Source organism: Musa acuminata, chromosome BXJ3-11 (genome assembly GCF_036884655.1).
Source record: "Musa acuminata AAA Group cultivar baxijiao chromosome BXJ3-11, Cavendish_Baxijiao_AAA, whole genome shotgun sequence".
Classification (NCBI taxonomy): domain Eukaryota; kingdom Viridiplantae; phylum Streptophyta; class Magnoliopsida; order Zingiberales; family Musaceae; genus Musa; species Musa acuminata.
This window is the reverse complement of record NC_088359.1, coordinates 21186690-21202060: the sequence shown is the minus strand read 5'-3', so window position 1 is coordinate 21202060 and position 15371 is coordinate 21186690. Positions and strand designations below refer to the sequence as shown.

General features: G+C 43.4%; 2 protein-coding genes across 2 annotated transcripts; one reads left to right on the top strand and one right to left on the bottom strand.

The window, feature by feature from the left end:
* The first annotated feature begins 7054 nt into the window (after positions 1–7054).
* On the top strand, positions 7055–11842 carry LOC135652983 (probable protein phosphatase 2C 55). Its single transcript, XM_065174387.1, has 3 exons — positions 7055–7060; positions 10551–10700; positions 11549–11842. Exons 1-3 carry the CDS (start codon positions 7055–7057, stop codon positions 11840–11842), a joined length of 450 nt encoding a protein of 149 aa, XP_065030459.1.
* Positions 11843–12281: 439 nt separating this feature from the next.
* On the bottom strand, positions 12282–14314 carry LOC135652813 (vicilin-like seed storage protein At2g18540). Its single transcript, XM_065174067.1, has 5 exons — positions 14032–14314; positions 13776–13963; positions 13624–13704; positions 13253–13540; positions 12282–13007 (listed from the first exon to the last, which is right to left on the bottom strand). The coding sequence occupies exons 1-5, from the start codon at positions 14285–14287 to the stop codon at positions 12471–12473; spliced, it is 1350 nt and encodes a 449-aa protein (XP_065030139.1). The 5' UTR covers positions 14288–14314; the 3' UTR covers positions 12282–12470.
* Positions 14315–15371: the final 1057 nt, after the last annotated feature.

Below are 15371 nucleotides of genomic sequence, written 5' to 3'. Positions count from 1 at the left end.
TTTTAAGCATTTTTCTAAAGTTGGTTTGTGAGTTTTAGACTTGACTAGAGTTGCAATGCCTGTTTGGTGCCCCTTTTATTTTTAAATAGAATTGCACTGCCGCACTGATTAAGAAAAAGTCTTTTTTGTTTTTGATTTTTTTTTTGAACTCTTTAGTTAATAGTGGCATACTTCAGAGGCACTTGTATAAAATGGCAGAGTTATGAGCTTGAACATATGAAGTTCTTTGTACATATGGTCACATCAGCTTCATAATACTGTACTTGAGAAGCATTCATAAGATTAATTTAGTGAACAAATCATTTCCTCTTATTGGTATCTATTCTATTGAAAAGATGCAGCAATACATTTTCATTTTAATAATAATTAACTTGCCTACCATAACACCGTTAATACTAATCCTAAGCTTTGATGGTTGTGATAGGTCATAGGTCATTGACAACCAGCGTAAAACTGCTTTAAATATCATGAACATGGATCTTAACTGATTTTAGTATAGGGCTAGATCGTGACCAATAAGTGACGTGATGTCACGAACGGTCGTCGCGCACCCGCAACAACTCCGTTCAACGAACCGTTCGTCGCTCACACCCGCATGTACAGCTGCTTGACAGCATGTTTTCTTATGGTTTTGGGTCATTTTGCTTGTAAATATGTAAGTTCGAACAAGCTGCAGCGTTGCAAAGCGACCGTTCACCGAACCGAGCAAAACAGCCCCAAAACAGCCCAAAACGGAGCCATTTTCGCGTGCCGCGGGAGGTGAGCGGAGAGCTGCCTCCGCTCACCAAAATGTCAGCCAGCTCAGACCCCAGGAACCCCCCGGGTGGCACATGGCTGGATGGGGCTTCGGTTATATACCGGGCGTTGAACACTCTTTCGCAAGTTCGCACGTGACCTTTATGGGAACTTGGTGTTGCGTCCGGGACCAGGTGAGCGGCTGTTTGTGGGCTTGCAGCTGTTCGTTCATCCTTGAAAGCCTTGTTTTTCTCCCTCTCCCTCTTTTCTCTTGTGCACACAAGGTGTTCGACGAATTGCTTGTAAAGCTTTTCGTTTCGCGAGACTTCGGGACTTGTCCGTTGCTCGTTCTTTCGATCTAACTCTCTTTCTCTTTTACAGGTCCTTCGGGACCTGCGAGAGGTTACAAAGTGGGCTGATCCTTGCGGAGCAAGATCGCAAGGGCGAAGCGCGACTTAGGCAACGCAAGCTAAGTTCGCGTCTTTGCCGCAAGAGTGACTCGCGACTTAGGCAACGCAAGCTAAGTTCGCGTCTTTGGCCGCAAGGGTGCCGCACGCCTTAGGCAATTCCAACTAAGGTCGTGACATTGTGGTATCAGAGCCGGCAAGCTCTTCGATCGAACAGCGAACGAACTTCGCAACTTCGCCATGGCAAAGCATCGTGGCGAATCAAGCAAGACGGGGCAAGCCGGACCCTTGCCCCAAGCAGCCGCAGGTGGGCTGCATGTGCACACTCGCTCTCATGCTGTTGGAGCCGCTCATGAGGATCGCGGCAGCGAACAGGATGAGCGAGAAGTTGGCAACTCTCCGCGAGCGGAGGAAGCGCAATCTGGTGCGCTAACTGGGAAAAAGAGTCATAAGGAGAGACTCACGACGGCGGAAACCCGCCTGGATGTTCTGGAAGAGAGCATGGAGGAACTCTACCATGGCCAACAAAGACTTGTTGGGGTAGAGAGCTCGCAAGAGGAAGCGGAGTCCAGGATCGACAAGGTCGAGGCCCTAGTCGGCCGACTGTCCGATGACACCAAGGACTCCGTGTTGCACTTACAAGACGTTGTGGCGGAACTCACGGCAAAGGTGGCTATGCTCACAAGAACGCTAAATGCGGGAGGAGGCAACACCCGCGTTGCACCGCCACAAAACTTGAGGGCACCTGAGCCCCATGGATACGGAGGGGCCAGAGATGCTAAGGAGCTCGAGAACTTTCTGTTCGACATGGAGCAATACTTCCGAGCTACGAGGCCCGATTCTGAAGATACCAAAGTTTCTATAGCAACAATGTATCTGAATGGAGATGCGAAACTTTGGTGGCGAACTCGTTAGGAGGAGATCCAACAAGGTCGGTGTCGAGTCGACACATGGGAAGACTTGAAGCGGGAGTTGAGAACTCAGTTCCTACCGGAGAACACAGAGTTCGTCGCAAGAAGGAAGTTGAGACAACTCCGCCAAAGTACCACCATCCGAGACTATGTAAAGCAGTTTTCTGCACTGATGCTGGACATACAGGACATGTCCGAGAAGGACAAGTTGTTCAGCTTCCTTGATGCTTTGAAACCATGGGCTCAGCAGGAGCTGAATCGAAGGAATGTTACCGACGTGGTCGGGGCAATTGCAGCTGCAGAAAGGCTCACCGACTTCGTTTCCTCTGAAGACCCAACGAGAAGGAAACAATCTTCAAGCAATCGCCCTCCAAAACATTCTCGAGGGAAGGAGCTCGGGGGCGAACAGAAGAAGAAGAGCTCTCACAAAAGGCCGAACCCGAAAGGCAAGGCCTCAAAACCGGGAGGATGTTTCTTGTGCGGAGGACCGCACATGGTAAGGGAGTGCCCACAGAAACAGGCACTCAATGCTTTGACGGCTTCCATCCACCCTCCCCGATCGGACAAGGGCAAAGCTGTTGCCCTTAGCTCAAGCAGTTCTGAATCCAGCAGCGACGATGAAGAGTCGCAAGGACCCCGAATGGGAGCAATGCGTTTGTTGAACGCTATGCGGGGTCAAGTGGGGGAGAACACGAAGACGAAGGCACACAAAGCAGGAAGTAGTGAACTGATGTATGTGGACATCAAGCTGAATGGCCAAACGACCCGTGCAATGGTGGACACGGGCGCTACCCACAACTTCATAGCCGATCGTGAAGCACAGCGACTTGGGTTGACATTGGAGAAGAGCCCAAGCCGAATGAAAGCAGTGAACTCGGAGGCCAGGCGAATCTCCGGATTGGCGAAGGGAGTTCCCATTAGAATCGGGACTTGGAGCGGAAACACCAACATGATGGCCGTGCCACTAGACGACTTCCAAGTGATTCTTGGAATGGAATTTATGCACGCGGCGAAGTTGGTGCCGATGCCATTCTTGAATTCCCTATGTATGATGGGAGGCGATGACCCCTGTGTGGTGCCCGTCTCTCGGAGAGGAACCAAGGAGCCCCAACATATTTCGGCATTACAATTGAAGAAAGGGGTGCGAAAGGGCGAACTGACATTCGTGGCTGCTATGAAGCTAGAGCCACTCAACGAAGAAACCATTCAAGAACCTGCTGTGGTGGCGAACGTCCTGAAGGAGTTCAAAGACGTTATGCCACCTGAGTTGCCGAAGACTCTTCCGCCACGCAGAGGCGTGGATCACAGTATTGAGCTGGAGCCAGGAGTGAAGCCTCCAGCGAGACCACCCTATCGCATGCCACCGCCAGAGTTGGCAGAACTCAGAAAGCAGTTAGGTGAACTGCTAAGCGGTGGTCTCATCCGCAGCTCAAAAGCACCTTTCGGAGCTCCAGTTCTCTTTCAGAAGAAACAAGATGGGAGCCTCCGATTATGCGTCGACTACCGAGCCCTCAACAAAGTAACAGTGAAGAACAAGTATCCCATCCCGCTCATTGCGGACTTGTTCGATCAATTGGGCAAGGCGAAATATTTCTCAAAACTCGACCTTCGGTCGGGATATTGGCAGGTGCGCATTGCTGAAGGCGACGAAGCAAAGACTACTTGTATGACCAGATATGGAGCGTTTGAGTTCTTGGTGATGCCTTTCGGCTTAACCAACGCTCCGGCCACATTCTGTACTCTCATGAACCAGCTATTCAAGGAGTATTTGGATAAGTTCGTGGTCGTCTACTTGGACGATATCGTCGTCTACAGCCAGACGCTCGAGGAGCACGTCAAGCACCTTCGGACGATTTTCAAGGTTCTCAGGGAGAACACGTTGTTCGTAAAAAGGGAGAAATGCTACTTTGCTCAGATCGAGATCCTATTCTTGGGGCATCGAATCGGTGATGGCTCCATTCGGATGGATAAGTCGAAGGTGCAAGCAGTTGCGGAATGGCGAACTCCAAAGAAGGTGCCAGAGTTGAGATCCTTCCTTGGTTTCGTCAACTACTATCGACGCTTCATCGCGGGATATTCGAAGCGGGCAACCCCTCTGACGGAGTTGCTTAAGAAGGAGCAGCCTTGGAAGTGGTCTGACAAATGTGAGATAGCATTCCAAGATCTGAAGGCTGCTGTTCTGGAAGAACCAGTGCTCAAATTGCCAAACTATGGAGAGCCCTTTGAAGTCCATACAGATGCTTCGGACTTTGCTATTGGTGGAGTACTCATGCAAGAAGGTCATCCGGTGGCCTACGAGAGCCGCAAACTCAACGAGACCGAGAGGCGGTATCCAGTGCATGAGAAGGAGATGACAGCGGTGATCCACTGCCTACGAGTTTGGCGACACTACCTCCTTGGGTCGCGATTTGTGTTGAGGACAGACAACATCGCCCTGAGTTATTTCCAAACTCAGAAGAAGCTCTCCCCAAAGCAAGCACGGTGGCAGGACTTCCTGGCTGAATTTGATATGGCAACGGAATATAAGCCCGGGAAGGCAAATGTCGTGGCCGATGCGCTGAGTCGGAAGGTGGAGTGCGTGAATGCTGCACAACTGGAGGGCAGAGGCCAAACAAGTCAGTTACACTCCAACTTCCTTTCCCGAATCAGAGATGGACTGTATAGTGATCCCCAGGCAGTTATCCTAATGCAGCTCATCAAAGAAGGTAAGGCACGACGATTTTGGGTCCAGGAGGGACTTGTTTACACAAAAGGGAACAGGGTTTATGTTCCCCGAGTGGACAATTTAAGGCGTGAACTCTTAAAAGAGTGTCACGATTCCCTTTGGGCTGGACATCCCGGCATTCACAGAACTTTGGCTCTCGTGGAGAGGGCCTTCTACTGGCCGAAGATGGGGATTGATGTGGAGGAGTATGTTCGAACATGCCTTACTTGCCAACAAGACAAGGTGGAGCAGCGGAAGCCGGTGGGACTTTTGGAGCCGTTGCCCGTACCAGAAAGGCCATGGGAGAGCATTTCCTTAGACTTCATATCAAGCTTGCCACCTGTAGGGGGACTTGGATCGATACTTGTGGTGGTCGATCAGTTTTCAAAGTATGCAACTTTCATTGCTGCTCCCCTACACTGTTCAGTTGAAGAGGCGGCCAGACTGATGATGAAGGGTGTAGTGAAGTATTGGGGAGTCCCACACAATATCGTGAGTGATCGAGACGCTCGGTTCCTGGGACGTTTCTGGACCGAGCTATTCAAATTGTTGGGATCAAAGTTATACTTCTCTACAAGCCTCCACCCCCAGACGGATGGTCAGACTGAAAGAATAAATTCGCTCTTAGAGCAGTATCTCCGGCACTATGTGAGTGCCAATCAACGAGATTGGGTGAAACTGTTGGACATCGCCCAATTCTCCTACAACTTGCAGCGGAGCTCTGCATCCAACAAGAGCCCCTTCGAAATTATCACAGGACAACAACCGTCGACTCCGCACACTATGGCAATTGGGTATACTGGGAGTAGTCCATCAGCCTACCATTTCGCAAAGGAGTGGCATCGGAATGCCGATATTGCGCGGGCTTACTTGGAGAAGGCGGCAAAACGGATGAAGAAGTGGGCAGATTTGGGAAGGCGACCACAAGAGTTCAAAGTTGGCGATTTGGTGTTGGTAAAGCTCCAACCAGCATCACTCCAATTCTTCAGGAAAAGAGTCCACAAAGGATTGGTGCGCAAGTATGAAGGGCCCTTCCCAATTATCAGCAGGGTAGGCAATGTTTCTTACAAGTTGCAGCTGCCGGCGTGGTTCAAAATTCATAACGTTCTTCACGCCAGCAACCTGAAGGCCTACCATTCAGATCCGCAAGATGCTTCTCGAAGTGTTCCAACTCGGCTACCTCCCATCACAGCCTCCTACGAGAAGCGAGTGGAAACCATTCTGGCGGATCGCAAGATAAAGCTACCCAACGGAGCGGAGCAGACAGAGTACTTGGTGAAGTGGCGAAAGCTTCCCCGAACTGAAGCCAGTTGGGAGCCTGAAGACGCCCTGCGACATGAAGAAGAAGTCATCAACAACTATCAACAAGCGTCGACGAGGGCATCGACAGTTTAAGTGGAGGAGAATGTCACGAACGGTCGTCGCGCACCCGCAACAACTCCGTTCAACGAACCGTTCGTCGCTCACACCCGCATGTACAGCTGCTTGACAGCATGTTTTCTTATGGTTTTGGGTCATTTTGCTTGTAAATATGTAAGTTCGAACAAGCTGCAGCGTTGCAAAGCGACCGTTCACCGAACCGAGCAAAACAGCCCCAAAACAGCCCTAAACGGAGCCATTTTCGCGTGCCGCGGGAGGTGAGCGGAGAGCTGCCTCCGCTCACCAAAATGTCAGCCAGCTCAGACCCCAGGAACCCCCCGGGTGGCACATGGCTGGATGGGGCTTCGGTTATATACCGGGCGTTGAACACTCTTTCGCAAGTTCGCACGTGACCTTTACGGGAACTTGGTGTTGCGTCCGGGACCAGGTGAGCGGCTGTTTGTGGGCTTGCAGCTGTTCGTTCATCCTTGAAAGCCTTGTTTTTCTCCCTCTCCCTCTTTTCTCTTGTGCACACAAGGTGTTCGACGAATTGCTTGTAAAGCTTTCCGTTTCGCGAGACTTCGGGACTTGTCCGTTGCTCGTTCTTTCGATCTAACTCTCTTTCTCTTTTACAGGTCCTTCGGGACCTGCGAGAGGTTACAAAGTGGGCTGATCCTTGCGGAGCAAGATCGCAAGGGCGAAGCGCGACTTAGGCAACGCAAGCTAAGTTCGCGTCTTTGCCGCAAGAGTGACTCGCGACTTAGGCAACGCAAGCTAAGTTCGCATCTTTGGCCGCAAGGGTGCCGCACGCCTTAGGCAATTCCAGCTAAGGTCATGACAGTGAGGTACCTTTGTCATCTAGGTGTCCTGAATTGTGAAGGGTGGACTAAGAGGTAGTTCAAAAGAGGCCCATCACATTGATGTTTGGATGTGATGCAATGAAGGTAAGAGATCTCTCATTGTTTGGGACCCATGCGAGTAAAAGAAGTTAATTCAAGAATAGAAGATTAGGTTAGCAACTTGGAATATAGGAGCATTTTCACAAAAGAGGCTAGAATTGTTTGACACTATGACTATAAGAATAATAAGCATTATTTGCTTATAAGATTAAGTAGTTAAGAGAAAAATATAGATATATCGATAGTAATGGGTTTAAAATTTAGTATATTGGAAAAGTTCAACATAGAAATGACATAAATGGCACAGGAATGCTTGTATATAAGGAGATAGAATTATAGTTTTAAAATTATTCTTACGAGAAGAGGTTTTGCATGTTAGAAGTGCTCATGCCCTCAAGTTGGACTAGATGACTAAAAAAAAAAAAGAATTTTGAAAAAAAATCTTAGAAGATATCATTTAAGGAATACTTAATACCGGAGGAAATTTAAACCCATGTAGGGAAAACATATGTTAAATTTAAAGAGATGCATGAGGGCTTTGGTTATATGGAGATGAATGAAGAGTGTCGTATGACTTTAGTTTTTGTCACTTCGTATGATTTCAGAATTATTAATGCTCAATTCAAGAAGAGAGATGAACATTTGATTACTGTAGTCACAACTATAGTTAGATTTTTTTTTCTCACTAGAGAGTTAGATAAAGTTATATGCAAGAGTTGTATAGCTATACTTGGTGAAAGCTTAAAGAATCAACATAGGTGGCTGATATATGTATGATATTTGTTGTAGAAAATGGTAGAAGAAAAATATAGTAGAATACGATACTAGGACTAGGCGATGGAATTTTAAAGATAATAATGTAAGGATTTTTAAGAATAGAATGATAAATGAGATGGCTTAAAACTTAGATGAGAATAATATTAGTATTATTTGATCTATGATGACTAATAATGATGGTAAAAATATATACTGAATTACTAAAGCTCGAGAAAGAAAGTGTAAGGATTTATGTAATATTTAATATAGTAAAGATGAAGGTTAAAGAATATTTATTAATTATAATGATATTAAAGAATATATATAGAATTATTTTTATAAATTATTTGATGAATATTCTACAAATGACCTAGCTTTAACGATTGATTTTAGTGATAGATTTAGTAGTCAGAGATTTGTTTGTAAAATCAAAACCAGTGAGGTAAAAGAAGAAGTCTAATAGGTACGAGTGTGAGACTTGATCACATCCATATTAAGGTTTGAAAAAGTTTAGGAGATCAAGGAATAGCTTGGTTAACTAGTTTATTTAACAAAATTTTAAGATTTAGATTGATGTCTAGTGAATGGAGAAAAAGTTTTTTAGTGTCAATTTACAAGAATAAGAATGACATACAAAATTACTCTAGACAATTACAATCATCAATCATATTATAAAATTTTAGGAAAAAATAATCAAAAGCAGGATAAATTTAAAATAAATATCTTCTAAAATCAATTTAATTTCATGCTTAGGATACTAACAATATAAATTATTTATTTATTAAGATAATTAATAGAAAAGTATATTGAGAAAAAAGAAAGATATGAATATGGTTTTTATTGATTAAGAAAATGCCTATGATATAGTTCCTAAAGATTTATCATAATGGATTTTAGAAAAGAATTGCATATTAACTAATTATATTGATGTTATAAAGGATATATATGATAATGTAGTCATTAGTATTAGAATTATGAGGAGTTTGTTTAGTGAGTTGGCTACATCAAGGGTCCACATTAAATCTTTACTTTTATATTGATAATGAATAAACTTATTAATCATTTATAAGATAGACCTCGTAGGTTGCTTTTTTTATGAGATTTTAAATAAAATTAGCTCTAAACTTGAGTTACAGATGTAATCCTTAGAAATTATAGGTTTCAGATTAAGTAGAATTAAAACTAAATATATGAGATATAATTTTAGTAATAATAAGAATAGGCAAGAAGATATAGTGCAATTGGATGACAAGAAGTTTTATTAAGTACAAGTTTTATGTATCTTGGATCAAGTATTCAATAAGATGGAGAGATTGATAAAGATATTATTCACAGAGTATAAATAGGACGATTAAAATGACAAGGAACATCAGGAGCCTTGTGTGCCCATTGCGTACAAAAATTTATAAGGTAGTTGTTAGAGCATCCATACAAAAATTTATAAGAAACAACATATACAAATAATTTGTATTGCTGAGATGAAAATAGTTTGATGAATATATGAAGTTAACAAGAAAGATATACAAATAAATATTATTATTGATGAATAAATAGATATTGGTTCAATAAAGAATAGAATGAGAAAGAAATTTAAATTGGTATATTCATGTGATCAGGAGATCTATAGATTTCAGGAATTAGAAGAGAAGAGACAAAATGATTATTATCAGTGGTATAAGGAAAAATAGAGAGAGGTATAAATAAAGATTTAAATATCCGTAATTTAACTAAAGATACATTTCTTTATAGATCGACAAAAGATCTATATGGTCGACCTCAAATAGTTGGAACTTGCTTTATTGTTGTTATTATTATTATTATTATAATTGACTTTCCTACTATATTTGTCTAGTGGACCAATTTAGCATAGATTCTCATTTTGGCCTTTTAAGTATGCTGAGCTGTATTTGATTCAAGCATTAACTTTTTTACACAAAAGTGGCTTATCAAGAGATGAAAGGACTATGATTCACTTTGTCCTGGACAAAGAGGCTTTTTGGTATCTTTTTAGGAGGATGGAAAATAGGGACACAGAAGTACAAACTGAATAGGACACTAGGATTGAAGGAGAAAAGGAAAGAAATGTGTGTAAAGAGGACAATGGGACTGGTTATCCTAGTTTACTCTTCTTTCTCCTTTATGCTGATGTGATTATGTACCTAATCACCCATTTTCATGCTATTAGAGCTAAGTGATCCAGAAATTGTTGAAAGAGTTCTGTTGACACTCTTTTTGTTTTGTCAAACTCCTTTCACCTTTTCTTATTTAGTGTCGTTGATCTGACTCTTGATACGTAGTTTACTTGGTCAAGGAGCTTTGATATTGTCTCCTGTCCCTCAAACACATGGAAAGGGTTACCGATTTCAATAGAACATTTCCCCCCATGCTCCCTTGGGGGTTTGTTACTTGTCTTGGTTTTCCATGGTTCCCGAAATAGAAGTTTGTACACTCTTAAGTAATGTGCCAGTTCTTATCTGTACTCGAATTTTGATATAAAGCTGGTAAATCAAGCACAAATGATGCATATGATATGCACCAGTATACGATGGTTTAATATATGCCCAAAAAGGTGGTGGAATTGCTACACTGAATCTGGTGCAAAGGTCAAATGACTTTAGGTCCTTGACGTTGAACTTGGCCAAAGCAATCTAAGACAATCTTTTGTGCTTGATTCATGGTAATGCCTTTTTTTTTTCTCCTGCATGTAGCAACTTGACACAAGCTTTTTGATTCTTAGTATGTAACTAAGTGGTGTTTTTGGTTGCAATTGGCCTTGTAGGGCATTCGTGCTGTCAATCTTGGTGACAGTGGTTTCATTGTTGTTAGAGATGGGTGCACTATATTTAGGTCACCAGTGCAGCAACATGATTTCAACTTCACTTATCAACTTGAGAGTGGCAATGCAAGCGATCTACCTAGTGCTGCCCAGGTTAGTTCTGTTTTACTTTGACACCTCCATTTATGGTACTTTTTCATTAAGCTGCGACTAGAGCTTTATGTGGGTTAGGGATTGTATTGGGCGCTTCAGATATGGGGTTCAAATTTTGTAGGTACCCTTCATACGATTTCTATTTTTGAAATGGTTTTAGCTGATACTTTTATTTATTAAAGGAGGAAAAATGGGTTTGTGCTCATATACTTCAACCACTAGTTGTGCTACTCTCTTGTGAAATTCACATTGGAGTGCATGTATTTAGTATTGATCCATTTGATAGTGGTAAATTCAATGTTATCCGTTTGATTTCATTCAACTAACTGATGGAGTTCAAGATTATTTTGTTGGGTGTCAAGGAGCAGGAATAGACGGGCTTTGAATACAGGAATTGGTTGGCTTTTAGTCCCCTTTTGGCTGTAGGTGTTTGGGAGGATGATAAAGTCCAAACCTGTCTTCTTCATCTTACTCTGTGTAAAATTAATTCTGCTAGCAACTTATCAGTACTTATTTTAGGCCTAGCCCTACAAGAAACAAGCTGAGATCTTACGGATTAGTCGTGCGGCTGGACCAGTATGAAGCACCTGTCAATTTTAAGCCTAGCTGAGATTGTTGTTTTGCAAATTTTGTGCCACTCTTGGCCTAGAATTGTTTGACATAATTCGTAAACAAGTTTCGATTCCAAACCCTAGTCTGTCTCTGAAAGAACATTCAGGCTCAAGTGCTTACAAGTGCAGCTCCTTGATCCTAGCTGTTCTTTCGTCTTTTGACATGGTACATCTTTGTCGATAGACATCTTGGATTATTGTTTAGGCTCATATATGCCGCTTACATTTTGTGTGCAGGTGTTCACTTTCCCAGTCGAATCAGGCGATGTGATCGTTGCAGGGACAGATGGACTCTTTGATAACTTGTACAACAGCGATATCACCGCTGTTGTCGTTCACGGCATTAGAGCTGGTTTAGGACCTCAAGTGATGGCCCAGAAGATAGCTGCATTAGCTCGCCAACGAGCCCAGGATAAGAACAGGCAAACACCCTTCTCGACTTCTGCCCAAGAAGCCGGCTACCGCTACTATGGAGGCAAGCTCGATGACATCACCGTCGTCGTCTCCTACATCACTGCCTTCGGCAATTAGAACTCATTGCGCCTTTGTACATAATCCGTTCAGCATCATGGCAAGGCATGTGATGGTCACTTTCTTTTAGGTCTCAGTTACATGTTGATGAGAAGAAATGTGAGACTCATAGCAACCATCTCTACCAGCTAGCGTATGTTTTCTGCTTCTGAGTTATTACTCGTAAAGAACTTAAATGCTATCGTCTCAAATTGTATGGTCTCTGCTTGATGGTTGTTCAGTTCTGGTTATCAGGCAGGAGCGGCATCATGTTTAATTCTTGATCTTGTAAAGTAATCTGAAATCGCAGAAGGTATGTTTTTGTTCCAGCGTTGGGAGATGTTTGATGAAATTGAACTAGAAATATAGCCATTTCACCTTGGCATTTCTTTATCCTATATCGGTCACAACATTGCACTTGGTACTAAAAAAACTTCATGATTTGAGATGCGTTCAACTATATATCTACCAAACCAACTTTTATTACAGATTGTGAACTCGAAACATTTTCTACTTGGCTTGGCTTGGCTTATTTATGTAGCTCTCTTTGGACTTGTGACTGTCTGGCTTTTACATTGACATCTGGTAGATCCACAAATGTCACCTACAGCCAAAGCTTATTCCCACAACATTGAAGATAAGAACACATTCAAACTAGCATTCCAAGCATCCGCATCTCCCTCTCGGCCTCTCTTCTCGCCTCTTCATCAACCTTCCAAGCTGCTCTTTCTTCGTCGTCATCATCTTCTTCTTCGTGTTCCTCTTCACCCTTCGATTGATCCTTCATCCTCCCTTCGAGTTCCTCGGCACACGAGGTACACGCAAGTATCGTGGACTCAACTCGGGCAGACAAAAGGCCTTCAACGATAGCTGTCGGCACGTTGAATGCCATGGCCATGACCTCCCTGTCGAGGATCCGAAGCACCGATCTCTTACCCCCGAAGAACTGCGGGCGGTTCTTCCCCACCAGGTTATTGAATCCGACCAAGATGAAGCCCTCGTCGTTGTAGGACGTTTGGGTCACCGGGTGAAGCCTCGGCACCACCACGACATCCCCTTCCTTGGCCTTAAACCTCGTCTCCTCCGATGGCTCGCCGATGCAAACGGCTTCCACCATTCCCCGCCCTTGGATCACTATGGCGATCTCCGTCGCCTTGGGGTTCCAATAAGGCCCCATCATCGAACTCTTCAACCATTATAAGGTTGATATCAGTCAGTACACAACACATCATGTCTCATCTACCGATTGAACCTTTCAGATCCAACCAACCACAGAATTATATAGCATTAGAGCGAAGCATTGTGTGTTCAAATCATATTCCATCAATAAAAAAAATTTTAAATCATATTCGATCTGTCGATTTAAGCTTTTAGATGCAATGATAAAGAATTGGGACGATACCATGTGATCGTGTCTCATCTCATACTTACCCTGCTCAAGTTCACCATGAACGCCCCGAAGTTGGAGCCCTTGAGAGCTTTGAGGTCCTTGTGACTCAGGGCAGTGCTCCAACCATTGCAGTTCTCCACATCGGGTTTGGCCTCGAAGAAATTGAATGCCTTGGTCTTCTTCTTGTTTGTGAGTTTCTCCTCCTCGGCGGTGAGACTTCGGATCCCTCTGAGAGCTCCAAAGGATACTGTCTTCGAAGTATGCGGAAAAGGAATGATGGCCGGAGGCTTCTCAACCCATTTGATGGCCAGAATGGTTTCCTCGGAAACCTTAAGGTGAAACAACGCATCAAAGCCATGCACTGACACGAATCTCTTCTACTTACATAGATGGATTCATCACCATGACTTACCCCAAATGCCATCTGGAGTACTTTGTCCTCGAAACCTCCGACCAGATCACTGATGTTTGAGTAAGCTGCAGCTGGTAGTTCCTGCATGAAGCCATGAATGATCATGAATCTTCTTGTGTGTTGGCAGATTGGGTTAGAGGGATGATTACCACCTTTGTGTTGTCCGTGTCTACTGCATTAAATATGGCATGAATCCTTAGGTTGTCTCTCGTTGGGTCCGGATGGCTCTGCACGTAGAACATGCTGCCTTTCTCCAACCTGTAGATGTCACCACGCACCACATCGATGTGCTCGGTCTCATGGTTCTCGTCCTCTTCGACGTATGTGACCCTTCCGCTGCCTGCAGAAACCAAGATTTGATGTAGGCGTCCATCTTTTCTCGTGTTGAGCTGTTTCGAGATGTCATACCAGACTGCACGTAGAAGACCATGTCGGTGTGGAGGAGAACGGGGAGGAACAGCGAGCTGGGCGCCATGGTGATGAACTGGAGATGGTAGGCGCCACCGTAGCCATCACGCACGTCGACGGCCGTGATCTCCCCGGACGCTGTGGAGGCCACCGTCCTCCGGCTCTCTTTCCTCACTAGAAGCGGACCAACGCCGGGGAACTCCTCTCCCCCTCCGTCGACGGCCACAAAACACCATAGCAGCAACAGCGGCAGCATCGCTCCTTTCAAAACCACAGCTTTGGGCTTCATCGTTTTCGCCGCTCTCTCTGATCTCTGATCTGCCTTCTCTCCCTCCTAGGTCGGTAACGGAGGAGGAAGGGTGTCTAATACTTAGTAAGGAGAGCTCAGTGGGAGGGATGCGTGCATGGCGGCCACGTTGCATGGGCGACAAGGGACGTGACTCAAATGGGGCAGTGGAAAGTAGGCTGAAGCTGCAAGACGTGGGAGATCACCATCGTGATCAGCGGCCACAATCTCAGTCTTGGGATGGCTGCTAATCCAGTTTCATCATGTCAGAGATGATATGATTGTTTCTGTCGATTCTCTTATACATAAGTCGGAGGTGAGCCATTACAACTCCTTTTGCTCGTTCCAAGAAAGCCACTCCATTACAACTCATCTAACTCATGTACATGGGGTTAATTATATATTACTATCCTTATTAGTTATTTTTAATATTTTAATATTTATACTTTTAAAAATTATATTAAAATTTTTATATTTATGAGAGTGAATTTTTTTTATTTTATTAATTTTATTAATAAAATCATAGTAACATTTATCATTGAGCACATATTGACTCTATTAAAAACGAGATTAAATATAATATAAGGATCCAATATAATTTTAAAAAATAGAAAGATCAAAATATTAAGTATAATTAAATATAAAAGATAATATATATAATTAACTAGATCGAAATATTAAGAGCAACTAATTATAAGAGATAATATATAATTAATTTTAGTATATTGATAACTCAATAGTCCGGATTTCTTAGGGTATTAATTTTTTAAATAATTTAAAATTTTAAAGATATTTTATTTTATTTTTTATAATGGGAACGAGAGAAATATAGAAATAAGGAATGCTATGTGGAAAAACTTGAGGACTCTTCCGTACGAATCACCCATTATAATTTCCTTTGATTGGTTTATATCTTGTATTTGGATTTAATTTGAAGTGCTGACATTTACTGCTACATGATATTAGATCCATGAGAAACGCGGCTGATATGAGATCCAATATCAAGATTTAATACCACGATTGATATTGTCTTGCTGACTTTACAAACTGCAAC

Coding starts and splice junctions, on each gene's coding strand:
- LOC135652983 (XM_065174387.1), top strand. Junction 10,701..11,548: donor ATCTACCTAGTGCTGCCCAG/GTTAGTTCTGTT, acceptor TTTTGTGTGCAG/GTGTTCACTTTCCCAGTCGA.
- LOC135652813 (XM_065174067.1), bottom strand. CDS start 14,287: ATGCTGCCGCTGTTGCTGCTATGGTGTTTTGTGGCCGTCGACGGAGGG. Junction 13,705..13,775: donor TAGACACGGACAACACAAAG/GTGGTAATCATC, acceptor GGCTTCATGCAG/GAACTACCAGCTGCAGCTTA. Junction 13,541..13,623: donor TACTCCAGATGGCATTTGGG/GTAAGTCATGGT, acceptor TTTCACCTTAAG/GTTTCCGAGGAAACCATTCT.